We start from the raw sequence: 14,764 nt of genomic DNA on the forward strand, positions 1-14,764 counted from the left end.
TTAAATTTAATCTTCTATTTGGAGTGTTAGATATTTACTAGTGATTTGTTACTGAGGCCTCATGATACAGTTGTGAAGTAAAGACACTGTATCATGATACAGTTGTGTAGTAAAGACACTGTATCATGATACAGTTGTGTAGTAAAGACACTGTATCATGATTCAGTTGTGTAGTAAAGACACTGTATCATGATTCAGTTGTGTAGTAAAGACACTGTATCATGATACAGTTGTGTAGTAAAGACACTGTATCATGATTCAGTTGTGTAGTAAAGACATTGTATCATGATACAGTTGTGTAGTAAAGACACTGTATCATGATACAGTTGTGTAGTAAAGACACTGTATCATGATACAGTTGTGTAGTGAAGACATTGCATCATGATTCAGTTGTGAAGTAAGGACACTGTATCATGATACAGTTGTGAAGTAAAGACATTGCATCATGATTCAGTTGTGTAATGAAGACATTGTATCATGATTCAGTTGTGTAGAGAAGATAGTGTACCATGATACAGTTGTGTAGTGAATACACTGTATCATGATAAATATTTGTAGAGAAGATACTGTATCATGATACATTTGTGTTGTGAAGACACTGTTTCATGATAAAGTTGTGTAGAGAAGATACTGTATCATGATACATTTGTGTAGAGAAGATAGTGTATCATGATACAGTTGTGTTGTGAAGACACTGTTTCATGATAAAGTTGTATAGAGAAGATACTGTATCATGATACATGATATAGTCTTTACTACACAACAGTATCATGAAGCCTCATCAACACATCACTAGTAATTACCTTTATTTTATATATATATATATATATATATATATTATTTTATTTTGAAAGCCACTCACCAAAGCTTCCACACTAATGTGTTTTCAGTTTTCAACATATTTTTAGAAGCTGAACAAAGAACGTTTCGATCCACAGCCATGAACCGGATGAAGAAACAATCCTCATGAGCGTCACAAAGACGAGAACCAACCTCGTCCACGTCGTCGCAGTTGAAGCCGTCCCCGGTGTAGCCGTCAGGACACGGTCCACACTCCACCCCGTCTGTGGTGTCGCGGCACATGTCGTCACGGAAACACACTCCGGGGCTGCATGTTGGCTTCATCACTTCGGTTCCACCCAGACCTTTAAGCGACACAAGAACAGTCGTTCTACTGTTCATTGATGAAGCCATCGCTCGCCGCTCTTACCGCAGGCCTGACACTCGGAGATGGTGTTCCTCAGAAACGAGGTCTCTTTGACCTGCGGGGGGGGATATGAAGGTCAGCAGAAGTGAGGGGGGGATATGAAGGTCAGCAGAAGTGAGGGGGGGATATGAAGGTCAGCAGAAGTGAGGGGGGGGGATATGAAGGTCAGCAGAAGTGAGGGGGGGGGATATGAAGGTCAGCAGAAGTGAGGGGGGGATATGAAGGTCAGCAGAAGTGAGGGGGGGGGGGGATATGAAGGTCAGCAGAAGTGAGGGGGGGATATGAAGGTCAGCAGAAGTGAGGGGGGGGGATATGAAGGTCAGCAGAAGTGAGGGGGGGGATATGAAGGTCAGCAGAAGTGTGGGGGGGGGATATGAAGGTCAGCAGAAGTAAGGGGGGGTATGAAGGTCAGCAGAAGTGAGGGGGGGATATGAAGGTCAGCAGAAGTAAGGGGGGGTATGAAGGTCAGCAGAAGTGAGGGGGGGATATGAAGGTCAGCAGAAGTGAGGGGGGGATATGAAGGTGAGCAGAAGTGAGGGGGGGATATGAAGGTCAGCAGAAGTGAGGGGGGGATATGAAGGTCAGCAGAAGTGAGGGGGGGTATGAAGGTCAGCAGAAGTGAGGGGGGATATGAAGGTCAGCAGAAGTGAGGGGGGTATGAAGGTCAGCAGAAGTGAGGGGGGTATGAAGGTCAGCAGAAGTGAGGGGGGGATATGAAGGTCAGCAGAAGTGAGGGGGGATATGAAGGTCAGCAGAAGTGAGGGGGGGTATGAAGGTCAGCAGAAGTGAGGGGGGGGATATGGAGGTCAGCAGAAGTGAGGGGGGGGATATGAAGGTCAGCAGAAGTGAGGGGGGGATATGAAGGTCAGCAGAAGTAAGGGGGGGTATGAAGGTCAGCAGAAGTGAGGGGGGGGGGATATGAAGGTCAGCAGAAGTGAGGGGGGGATATGAAGGTCAGCAGAAGTGAGGGGGGATATGAAGGTCAGCAGAAGTGAGGGGGGGGGATTATGAAGGTCAGCAGAAGTGAGGGGGGGATATGAAGGTCAGCAGAAGTGAGGGGGGGGATATGAAGGTCAGCAGAAGTGTGGGGGGGGGATATGAAGGTCAGCAGAAGTAAGGGGGGGTATGAAGGTCAGCAGAAGTGAGGGGGGGATATGAAGGTCAGCAGAAGTGAGGGGGGGATATGAAGGTCAGCAGAAGTAAGGGGGGGTATGAAGGTCAGCAGAAGTGAGGGGGGGATATGAAGGTCAGCAGAAGTGAGGGGGGGATATGAAGGTCAGCAGAAGTGAGGGGGGATATGAAGGTCAGCAGAAGTGAGGGGGGGGGATTATGAAGGTCAGCAGAAGTGAGGGGGGGATATGAAGGTCAGCAGAAGTGAGGGGGGGGATATGAAGGTCAGCAGAAGTGTGGGGGGGGGATATGAAGGTCAGCAGAAGTAAGGGGGGGTATGAAGGTCAGCAGAAGTGAGGGGGGGATATGAAGGTCAGCAGAGGTGTGGGGGGGATATGAAGGTCAGCAGAGGTGTGGGGGGGAATATGAAGGTCAGCAGAAGTGAGGGGGGATATGAAGGTCAGCAGAGGTGTGGGGGGGGGATATGAAGGTCAGCAGAAGTGAGGGGGGGATATGAAGGTCAGCAGAAGTGAGGGGGGATATGAAGGTCAGCAGAGGTGTGGGGGGGGATATGAAGGTCAGCAGAAGTGAGGGGGGGATATGAAGGTCAGCAGAAGTGAGGGGGGGGTATGAAGGTCAGCAGAAGTGAGGGGGGATATGAAGGTCAGCAGAGGTGTGGGGGGGGGATATGAAGGTCAGCAGAAGTGAGGGGGGGATATGAAGGTCAGCAGAAGTGAGGGGGGATATGAAGGTCAGCAGAGGTGTGGGGGGGGGATATGAAGGTCAGCAGAAGTGAGGGGGGGGATATGAAGGTCAGCAGAAGTGAGGGGGGGGGATATGAAGGTCAGCAGAGGTGTGGGGGGTCACGTGACCGGACTGGTCCTCACCTGCTGGATCAGGACGTCCTTCAGCTCGTTTATGACTTTGGTCAACTCCAGCATTTGGTTGGACAGCTGCTTCGTGTTGACCCCTGAGCGACAGAAGGTCAAGTCACGTAAATTCCTCGGTTCAACAAACTCTTGTTTTTCTTGACAGCTGCGTTTGTTTGTTGTTTTTCTCTTTCTCTACCTAAAGTCTGCACCGAGTCTCTCTGCTGGAAGTTGCATCCTTGCAAGGAAGCGACGTTTTCGAACGAGTCTCCGACCACCAGCTTCAGCTCGTCCAGGACTTCCTGTCGGGACGGACAAGGTCAGGCTGGAGGTTAAAGTCACTTGGAAACAGACTGTCATGGAGTCTCCATAAAACTTAGGACTCACCATCAGAACCAAAATATTGATATATATTTATACTGACATTTAACACGATATACACTGGGATTCGAACCCTTGTTGACAACAACAAAGTTGTACGAATAAAAAGTAACAAACTATCAAAACAATCAGTTTGTTTTTTTAAAGGTCAAAGCTTCGCTAACCCTTCAAAATAAGAGCATTTTTCTTTAGAATCACTGCATGTTTAAACTAATTTTCTAATTATCTCTGATCACGAGTCGCCTCGACTTACGGCGGGCGTAAGAAACCTGTGTCGGATCAATTTAAGGAACGATCAAAAATGTTTAAAAATGTTGTTTTTTTAAGAATCAAAATGTAAATTGAATCAGTGAATCTCTGAATGCAAAATTGAATGTAAATCTTCACTCTTTTAATGTAATTCTTCACAAGAAAATGTAAATCTTTTCATGCACAGAAAGTGACGCATAGAAATAACTCATTATTTAAATTCACACTTTTAACAAAATTGTCTTTCATTTAATTTTTTTCAAGTAATACTCTTAACTAGCTGTTTTAGATAAATAAAAATATTTAAAATTGAATCGTATTTCTTGTTAAATTCATGTTACATGACCCTCAGTTTCACGTAATGTCCAGTATACTGGGGAAAAAGGGTTCCAGCTTAAATTGGTGTTGAACAAAAAATGGCTGAAAAAATATTGGATGTGACTTATTAATGTAGGAAAAAAAAAAGAATTTTTTGGGGGGATGTTCTTGATTTTTTTTTGTTTAACCAGCAGGGAATACATTTTTGAAAAAAATCTTTTTGACTTTGGGTCGGCCCTACACACTCGCTGTCACAAAAAATGTTCAATGATAATTTGCGGTGCAACTGTTCCAAGCCAAGTTACACTTGACGACTTCTTTTCATCTTATTACAAAGTCACTGTTTCTTTAGGTAACATCCCAGACAGCAGATAACGGCAATCATGTCTTCCCAGGTCTGAAGTAGGCAAGATCTAATTAAATTAAAATGATTTATTTTCCGTTAAACAAATCTTAAATTGAATGCTATCTTAGCTAGTGGCTAACACAGTAGTTTGTTAATTTTTTTCAAAACTTTTACTGTTTCATGAAGCTTCATCGACACATCACTACCATCTAGTGGACTCGGAAGATAATGACACTGTTTCATGAAGCTTCATCAACACATCACTACCATCTAGTGGACTCGGAAGATAATGACACTGTTTCATGAAGCTTCATCAACACATCTCTACCATCTAGTGGACTCTGAAGATAATGACACTGTTTCATGAAGCTTCATCAACACATCACTACCATCTAGTGGACTCTGAAGATAAAGACACTGTTTCATGAAGCTTCATCGACACATCACTACCATCTAGTGGACGCTGAAGATAATGAAACTGTTTCATGAAGCTTCATCAACACATCACTACCATCTAGTGGACGCTGAAGATAATGAAACTGTTTCATGAAGCTTCATCAACACATCACTACCATCTAGTGGACTCTGAAGATAATGACACTGTTTCATGAAGCTTCATCGACACATTACTACCATCTAGTGGACTCTGAAGATAAAGACACTGTTTCATGAAGCTTCATCGACACATCACTACCATCTAGTGGACGCTGAAGATAATGAAACTGTTTCATGAAGCTTCATCAACACATCACTACCATCTAGTGGACTCTGAAGATAATGACACTGTCTCATGAAGCTTCATCAACACATCACTACCACCTAGTGGACTCTGAAGATAATGACACTGTTTCATGAAGCTTCATCAACACATCTCTACCATCTAGTGGACTCTGAAGATAATGACACTGTTTCATGAAGCTTCATCAACACATCACTACCATCTAGTGGACTCGGAAGATAATGACACTGTTTCATGAAGCTTCATCAACACATCACTACCATCTAGTGGACTCGGAAGATAATGACACTGTTTCATGAAGCTTCATCAACACATCTCTACCATCTAGTGGACTCTGAAGATAATGACACTGTTTCATGAAGCTTCATCAACACATCACTACCATCTAGTGGACTCTGAAGATAATGACACTGTTTCATGAAGCTTCATCAACACATCACTACCATCTAGTGGACTCTGAAGATAATGACACTGTCTCATGAAGCTTCATCAACACATCACTACCATCTAGTGGACTCTGAAGATAATGACACTGTTTCATGAAGCTTCATCGACACATCACTAGTTAAAATGTTAAAAAATAGACGTATTAATATTAATTTTACATTTCAACATTTGAAATGTTTAACATTGACACTGATTCACTCCCATAATAACCACATGGTTTCTGAATCTATTTCATCTTCACTTGAAAGTTATTGAGAACAAAATGATTCTCCTGAAGTCGAGAAGCTCCTGAGCTTCTGTGAAGTTCTGTTCGTCCTCACCTGCTCTTTGGCTAGCATGGTCTTCAGCTCCACGGTGTTGTAGCCGGCCGGTAATCCCTGGAAGGCGGCGGGAAGATCCCTGACCGTCTCCACCAGCCTGCAGTCCAGATGCAGCTCCACCCCGCCGGGCCCCTGCTGCTGCAGGCCCCGCAGGTGGAACAGGACTTTGTGGACCTGGCCGTCGGCCAGAACCAGATTGTTGAAGGTGACAGAACTCATCCTCTTGTCGGTCCGCTGGTAGCGCAGCACAGCTGCAGAGGATTATCACGGCGGGGGAACAGGGGAGATAAGAAGAGTCTTAGCTCACCTGAGGAGCCCCTGAAAACCTGTTTACACTCTTGGCTGTTTTGAGGTAACAACACAAAATACACTCACACTGAACCTTCCATATCTGAGCAAGCACTTCCTGAAACTTCTGGGTCACCAGAGGTCAAACAAATGTGATTTATATTTAGTTATTTAAAGGTCAACTACTGTGAAACTCCAGACTGAAGATATGTTTGGTGTGAAATATAACAATAATTATCATTTTTTTTTGTTAATCAAACAGTCATTAATGAATATATAATACATAAAATATTGTCGCTGGAGTGAAAGAGAAAACATTTTGTTGTGAAATGTTGATCATTGAACAGAACGTTCTCTGCTAAAAAATTTACATTTTTATGTTTAAAACTTGGAATTATTATTATTTTTTTTAATATTGGTGTTTTTAGGAAAATTGTTGTTTACTTACTTACTTAATAATAGTTTAAATAAATAATTTCCTAGTTGAAAAGTTTTTTTTTACGTTTTTTACATTTTTAAATTTAAATTTAAATTTATTCATATTTTTTAATAAAATGTATTCAAATTTTTTAGTACAATTTATTCATATTTTTTTAATTTTAACCTACATTTTATTTTTTATTCTTTATTTTTATTTTCAATCATATTGCTGTCTGGTTGAATTGAGTTATTCAATAGAATTTAATAAAAACTCATTGAATCTTTCAATACGATGGAAAAATATTGAATTTGTTAAAAAAAAAATGCTTAAAAAGTAGATTGACATAAAATGATTTAAATTAATTATAAATGTATTAATTTATACATTCAAGCATTATAAATTAAATGTAAAAATGTTGGTTTGATCAATGATTGGCTGATCAAGTATCTCGGTGCTCTGTTGGTCATGTCTGACTATTATACCAACATTTATATTGAAATTAAAGGTTTTATTCAGTTCATGACAAAATGAAAATGAAAGGAATCTTCCAATATAAAGATCACTTGATTAAATTGTTCAAAAATAATAAAAACAAATATCAACATGAATAAATGTTGAATGAATAAATCTTCTGATCCTCTGGCGTCTGTCAATCACGGAGACTGGCGTCTGTCAATCACGGAGACTGGCGTCTGTCAATCACGGAGACGCTGCAGGTGACGGCGTACCTTTGTTGAGTTTCCCCATCACCGTGAACTCGAAGTACTTGCTGTTGTCCCGCGGGTTGTACAGGCCGAACACGGTGGTCCCGGTCTTGGGCTGCAGCTTGAAGGAGGCCAGGATGAAGGCCTCGTTGACCCCCTGCTCCGCCAGGCCCCCCTGCAGCAGGTCCGGCAGGCAGTCGGGCGAGGTCAGCAGGTCGTAGACCTCTGATGGACCAGAGAGAAGGTCAAGACCACGTGATGTGAAGGAAACAAATGATGACACAAGTACACGGAGAGACTTCAACGACATACAACTATCAAGCTCATGCTCAAGTACACAGAACCAGATATATATCTATATATTATTAATATAAATATTAGTTTGTTGCCATGAATTCTTTTTGACAGTAAAAGATAAAGAAAGAAATATAAATAAAATACGATGAGATTAATGAAATAAAATCGCCCTTGACACGACTTTTCAACCCTTGTGCTGTCTCTGGGTCAAGTTGACCCGAAAACAAATGTATTTGTGTTATCCCTTGTGTTGTCCCAGGGTCAAGGTGACCCGAAAATCGCCATAACAAATGTATTTGTGGTATGCCTTCTGTTGTCTCTAGGTCAACTTGACCTGTAAAGCCCAACATTTTTTTTTTAATTTGTGGTATGCCTTGTTTTGTCTCAGGGTCAAGGTGGCCCGAAGGCACGAAAACAAATGTATTTGTGGTATCCCTTGTGTTATCTCTGGGTCAAAGTGACCTGAAGGCCCAAAAGCATATGTGTTTGTGGTATCCATTGTGTTGTCTCTGGGTCAAGGTCAACGACCTCCACCACTGCATATGTATTTATGGTAACTTGGGAGGTCGTTGACCTTTGACCCAGAGACAACACAAAGGTCAAAGGGTTAGAATAAGGAGCCTTATGCTACTTAAAAGTAAAAAAAATTGAATGTAAATAAATGTCAGTGTTTCAAGTTGGATGTGATTATTATTTCATTCATTCAATTATTTAAAAAACAAAAGTCCGTAGGTATGAGTGTGTGTGTGAATGGTTGTCTGTCTTTGTGGCATCCTGTCCAGGGTGTCCCCTGCCTCTCGCCCTATGATACTGGGATAGACTCCAGTCTCCCCGCGACCCCCATGAGGGATAACCCGGCAGAAAATGAATGAATAAATTCTCATGAAAATGACAACATGAGGACGAAGATCCTCAAACAAACTTTAAAGACTAGAAGTGATTAAATGAAGGATAAAAAGACCCTCTTTATCACTCGTGGCCCCTTCAGCTGAGCCCACATTCTTCCTGTCGAAGATCCTCCATTTAAAATGTATCCAAACATCTGCTTGAAGCCACAATTACTGAGCCGCGACCAAAACAACAACTACATCGAGAAAAACAAGTTTCTTTGAGTACAAGTTTTTGAAGCAGATAAATCGAATCAACGCAGTTTTACGACTCAAGTATTTCTTCTTCTATTACATTTGATTTACTGAGTCGGTTCATGTCGGCTCTGACTGGATTTTCTAAGATTGTTTTTTAAAGGGAATGAAATTTTCTTCAGGGACCACATTATAACTGTTGTGAGTCACAAGTCAAAGAAGTATAAAGTAAATCAATCAAACTCAAGATAAAAAATATTATTTTATTGTGTTTTATATTGTATTCATTGTAAAATCGCTTTTTTCTATATTCACTTAACCGTTTATCTCTGGGTCAAGGTGACCCGAAGGCCCGAAAACAAACGTTTTTGTGGTATCCCTTGTGTTATATTAGGGTCAAAGTGACCCGAAGTCCAGAAACAAATGTGTTTGTGGTATCCTTTGTGTTGTCTCAGGGTCAAGGTGACCCGCATTTGTTTTCAGCCCTTTGGGTCACCTTGACCCAGAGACAACACAAGGGTTAAATTTTTTTTAGGGGAGGAAACACTCACAAAAAGAAGAAACTAAAACAAAAATCCTTAAGTTATATTAAAGACTAATAATGAATTAATGAAATACAACAACAACAACAACAACAACAACAACAATGAAAACAACACAAACGTGTAATGAAAGAAGATTTTAAGTCAATATTTGGGAATGAGGTCATTTTAGAATTTGACTCAAAATTATATTTATTCTTAGTCGTTTGAACAAAGTTGAGAAGAATATTATATATTTTTTGTTAATTTTCTTTAAGCTTTAAAAACGTGAACAAAACAACGATAAAAAATTTGAAACTTGAAACATTTTTTTTGTTACACGAAGCAAAACTTTTTTTTTTAAATACTGACTTTGTTCACAAATCAAAGTTACTCAAACTCTTCCTACTGCGACTCACGGAAACTCACAATCTCTTTTTTTTCCTGAAGTTGTTAAATGTCAACACTTTTAATACTGTTTTGGAAAAACAAGAAGTCTTGGTGAATCAGCAGCACTCTGTGGTTAAGGCAGAACTACTGAGACATCACTGACTCGTCTCATGCTTGCAAGTACATATATATATAATAATTGAGAATATGGCAATATATATAAAAACAGACTTTCAATATTAATTTCTATCACAGAATTTTACTTTGAAAAACCATACTGTTGTTTTTGTGCCAACTTTTTTTTAAATTTAATAAATGAATAAATCAAATGTAAAAACAAACATTTACATTGAAATGTTTTATGATTTTTTTTTTACAGTTTTTTTACACTGTATTTTGAAAAAGAAAAGACTCGTTTTGATGCTGTAAAAATTCAGTGTAAGAAATACAAATTCAAAGTTAGAAAACAAATGTACTTGTGGTATCCCTTGTGTTGTCTCTGGCACAAGGTCAACAACCTCCCTGGTTACCATAAATACATATGCAGTGGTGGAGGTCGTCGACCTCGACCCAGAGACAGCACAAGGGATACCACAAAAACGTTTGTTTTCTAGTTTTTCGGGTCTTGACCCGGAGACAGCGCAAGGCATACCACAAATACATTTGTTTTCGAGTTGAACATTTTCAAAACTCTTTCCTTCAAGCCATAACTTGCTAACAATAACCTATCATAACCTGATAACCATAACCTATCATAACTTAATAACCATAACCTATCATAACTTAATTACCATAACCTATCATAGCTTAATAACAATAACCTATCATAACTTCATAACCTGATAACCATAACCTATCATAACTTGATAACCTATCATAACTTGATAACCATAACCTATCATAGCTTAATAACAATAACCTATCATAACTTCATAACCTATCATAACTTTATAACCTATCATAACTTGATAACCATAACCTATCATAGCTTAATAACAATAACCTATCATAACTTCATAACCTATCATAACCTGATAACCATAACCTATCATAACTTGATAACCTATCATAACTTGATAACCATAACATATCATAACCTGATAGCCATAACATATCATAACCTGATAGCCATAACATATCATAACCTGATAACCATAACCTATCATAACCTGATAGCCATAACCTATCATAACCTGATAACCATAACATATCATAACCTGATAACCATAACATATCATAACCTGATAACCATAACATATCATAACCTGATAACCATAACCTATCATAACCTGATAGCCATAACCATATACAGCCACGACGAACCGAACGTTCTTGCCTGTTCCAGGATAGAATTTTAAAAAACGACTTCACATCCCAACGATCCGTCCAACATCAAGATTGAAAAATCCTGTTGTCTGGACTCACTGCAGACGACAAATGATCTCCCATCATGCACCAGGGCTGGACTCACACTCTCGTCCATACGTCTCCATGGAGGTCACGCTCGTTTACAACCAGGATCCTGAGAAAGTGGAACATTTCCTTCGGCGATTAACCTCCGATGTCAAGCTTCGTCAAACTGCTTCGAACCGAGGGTCGTAGAGTCACACGGCAGTTGTCCGACCTCTGACCCCGGCACATAAATCTGCCACGATCACGGCTCCTCGTAACGTCTGCTGTGGCCTTCACGGGTTTTTGTCCTTCTTTGAGGCGAAAAACGACTATGTTACGTAACGTCTGGTGAAGATTCAGTCGTTTACACGAACCATGTGTCGACCGCAGGTGAACTCTAGAGATTAAAAGTATATGTTTTTATATTTGGGAAATTAAAAGCTCACAAGATTTCGAGTCAAAAGAGTAAAAAGATTGAAAATCCAAAAGTTTTTACCATTTATTTTGTGTAGCGATTTTGTTAAATACTGAGAAAAAATCTCTAAAGTCAGGAAAATGTTGTCACAACACGATCTGGATCTTATAATCCATGTGTTTGTGTCGTTTACACTATTGTAACAGTTTATTTAGTGTCTAAACCAGAAGGATCGTCTCGCCTGCAGTTCATACTAAACTCTGAAGCCAGAATTCTGAGCCGCTCTAGTAGAATAACTCACATTTCTCCTTCAAACTCTTCACTGGCTGCTCTAGTAGAAGAACTCACATTTCTCCTTCAAACTCTTCACTGACTGCTCTAGTAGAAGAACTCACATTTCTCCTTCAAACTCTTCACTGGCTGCTCTAGTAGAAGAACTCACATTTCTCCTTCAAACTCTTCACTGGCTGCTCTAGTAGAAGAACTCACATTTCTCCTTCAAACTCTTCACTGGCTGCCAGTTTCTTTCAGGATCCTTTTGAAATTCTGGTTCTTACTTTCAGATCTATTCATGGTCAGACCTTCCATCAGTGATCTGATCCAGACTTACACCCCAGCTCAGGCTCTGAGGTCTGTGGATCAGAATCTACTGATGGTTCCTGAACTTCTGGACCAGAGGAGAGAAATCCTTCCAGACTGTTGCTCCTAAGCTTTGGAACCATCTCTGTGTTTGTCTTATGTTATCTTGATCTTTTAAAGTATATATTTTAACTGTGTATTGTTTTCGATTGTTAAAGCGCTTTGTGACCCTGGTCTAGAAAGATCTTTATTATTAACCTTTATTTACTGGAATGATGGATAGAAGAGAACCATGAGTCAAAATGAGTTCCTCAAGATTGATTGTTGATTCACTTCCTGTTGTATTACCACAGTATTGCATGTATTTCCTAATTAAGTTGACAATATTAATCTTCGCAAAATGAGATTTCCATAAACAGCAGATGATAGAAGATACAGAAGCACAAAGTGCAAATAAAAAGAACGTAGATCAAAGGAACATTAAAGGAATATGATGTCACTCTTTTGACCCATACTTCAGTCGTCACGTGAGAACGTTCAGACACAAGACGTGTGAATGTGAGTCACGCTACGTCATTATTAGAAATACATTATTAAATATTTAGTCTTTTAACATTCACAAGGAGTATTTTTGTTTTACTCCAAAAATATTTTTTATGAAATACCTCTCCGGTTTCCTCCCACAGAACAAAAACATACAGAGGTTCATTGAGAATTTGGGGAAATTGTCCGCAGGTATGAGTGTGTTATTTATTTGACTTGCTTTCAGTTAAAAGTGTAAAAGGAATCAGAAAATATGTGTTTTCATATAAATGTCAGGATTAATGTCAAGCACAAGTTTAACACATTTGGAAGAGATGTTGCTACAAATTGGGTCAAAATGACCCACAGGCCCAAAAACAAACGTGTTTGTGGTATCCCTTTTGTTGTCTCTGGGTCAAAGTGACCCACGGGCCCGAAAACAAACGTGTTTTTGGTATCCCTTTTGTTGTCTCTGGGTCAAAGTGACCCACGGGCCCGAAAACAAACGTGTTTTTGGTATCCCTTATGTTGTCTCTGGGTCAACGTGACCGGAAGGCCCGAAAAGAAATGTATCTGTGGTATCCCTTGTGTTGTCTCTGAGTCAAGGTGACTCTAAAACAAATGTGTTTGTGGTATCCCTTGTGTTGTGTCTGAGACAAAGTGACCCGGAGGCCCGAAAACAAATGTGTTTGTGGTATCCCTTGTGTTTTCTCTGGGTCAAAGTGACCCAAAGGCCTGACAACAAATGTGTTTGTGGTATCCCTTGGGTTGTCTCTGAGTCAAAGTCAACGACCTCAACCACTGCATATGTGAACACATTTGTTTTAGGGCCTTTGGGTCACTTTGACCCTGAGATAACAGAGGGGTTAACAAAATACTTGGTCGATAATTACAAATAACAGTTTTTCTAAATATGGTCTCAATAAATATCTTCTTGTACTCGAACAAATCAATACAAGGTCAACACTGACGAGGATCTTCGCAGCAGCTGCGTTGAGTTGTTCTCACATGTTTTCAATCCTGATGATTGCGATCGTTGACAGAACATCTCCCAGGAGTCCATACATCACGACCTGTTTCAACAACGCTTCGGAATCGTGCTCACGAAAGCGCTCAGGGATTAATGGAGCCAATGAAAAGTTTCCCGTCACTCATCGGTAAACATGTGTGTGTGTGTCTGTGTGTGTGTGTGTGTGTGTGTGTATGTGTGTGTGTGTGTGTGTGTGTGTGTGAGGGAATGATCTGAGGTCGACTATAAAGCCTGGATCATCACTGATCACTCCCATGTGTGAGAGCTGCCGGGGCCTCCAGCAAAAGTTAGGAAATGAAACCCAAAAAAACGACTTGAAGGAGTTCTTGGTCACGGAGAGTTAGAAGCTCTCGACTAGTTCGCTGTGATTTAGCTTTTTAATTTTTATTTTTTATTTGCACCACAGGGAGTATCAGGCAAACATGTGTTTGACATGAGTGTGTTCTTCTCACTCTCAGCATCTGCTTCATCCATTATGCAATGAAAGCAGGAAACATGTGCTGAACTGGCCGGCCGTTAAATCTTCCCGACAGGTCATAAAAGAGCGAACGATCAATTATTCACGGATTCTCCTAGAAGTCTCTTTTGAAATCAAATTAGCCGCGATGAAATCCCGATCACTCACCCAGGATCTGGGCGTCCGAGCGCCAGCAGAGGTAGAGCAGGATGAAGACGCTCCACACTCCCATCTTCGGCGTTTTGTTTCCCCCTTTTTTTTTCAAAAGTCTTGCCTCAGCTGTGCTGTCGGGCCGAGACGCTGCCTCGGTGTGAAGGGTGAGCAGAAGATCTCGGGGAGTCTGGGGCCTGTGGGGGAGGAGCGTCCGGAGCCAGAACCTGCTTTTAAAACTTCTCCTCAGACGACCACATGCGGAGAAGGAGTGACCTGCGAGCGCCTCTTGCATTGGCTCCTGCCGGAGTCGCATAAATAATCCCGTTTACAAACTCCTGCGCGAGTTACGTCGTCTCCAGACCAGAGTTTTATTGACGACGAGCTTCAACAATCTCTTGATTTATTCGCAGATGTGAAAATAATTTCTCACGACTTGATTTATTTGTTCCCTCGTTGACTTGTTGTTTTTCTGGCTTAAATGGACCAAAAATATCAGAGGGTTTAACGAATATTTGTTACTGAAACCA

General features: G+C 40.6%; 1 protein-coding gene across 2 annotated transcripts in view; it reads right to left on the reverse strand.

Moving 5' to 3' along the window:
- Positions 1-14,430, reverse strand: part of thbs4b (thrombospondin 4b) — a 35,564-nt gene extending 21,134 nt beyond the window's left edge. For both annotated transcript variants that reach the window (XM_087790568.1, XM_087790567.1), the window contains exons 1-7: positions 14,253-14,430; positions 7,424-7,624; positions 5,987-6,237; positions 3,386-3,488; positions 3,205-3,287; positions 1,211-1,262; positions 994-1,145 (exon numbers count right to left, since the gene is read on the reverse strand). In XM_087790568.1, the coding sequence (XP_087646694.1) occupies positions 994-1,145; positions 1,211-1,262; positions 3,205-3,287; positions 3,386-3,488; positions 5,987-6,237; positions 7,424-7,624; positions 14,253-14,316 (906 nt within the window). In that variant the 5' untranslated portion in view covers positions 14,317-14,430. The remainder of the gene's footprint in view (positions 1-993; positions 1,146-1,210; positions 1,263-3,204; positions 3,288-3,385; positions 3,489-5,986; positions 6,238-7,423; positions 7,625-14,252) is intronic.
- Between the last annotated feature and the right edge of the window lie 334 nt (positions 14,431-14,764).

This window comes from Callionymus lyra, chromosome 5, assembly GCF_982586985.1.
Source record: "Callionymus lyra chromosome 5, fCalLyr1.hap1.1, whole genome shotgun sequence".
NCBI lineage: Eukaryota > Metazoa > Chordata > Actinopteri > Syngnathiformes > Callionymidae > Callionymus > Callionymus lyra.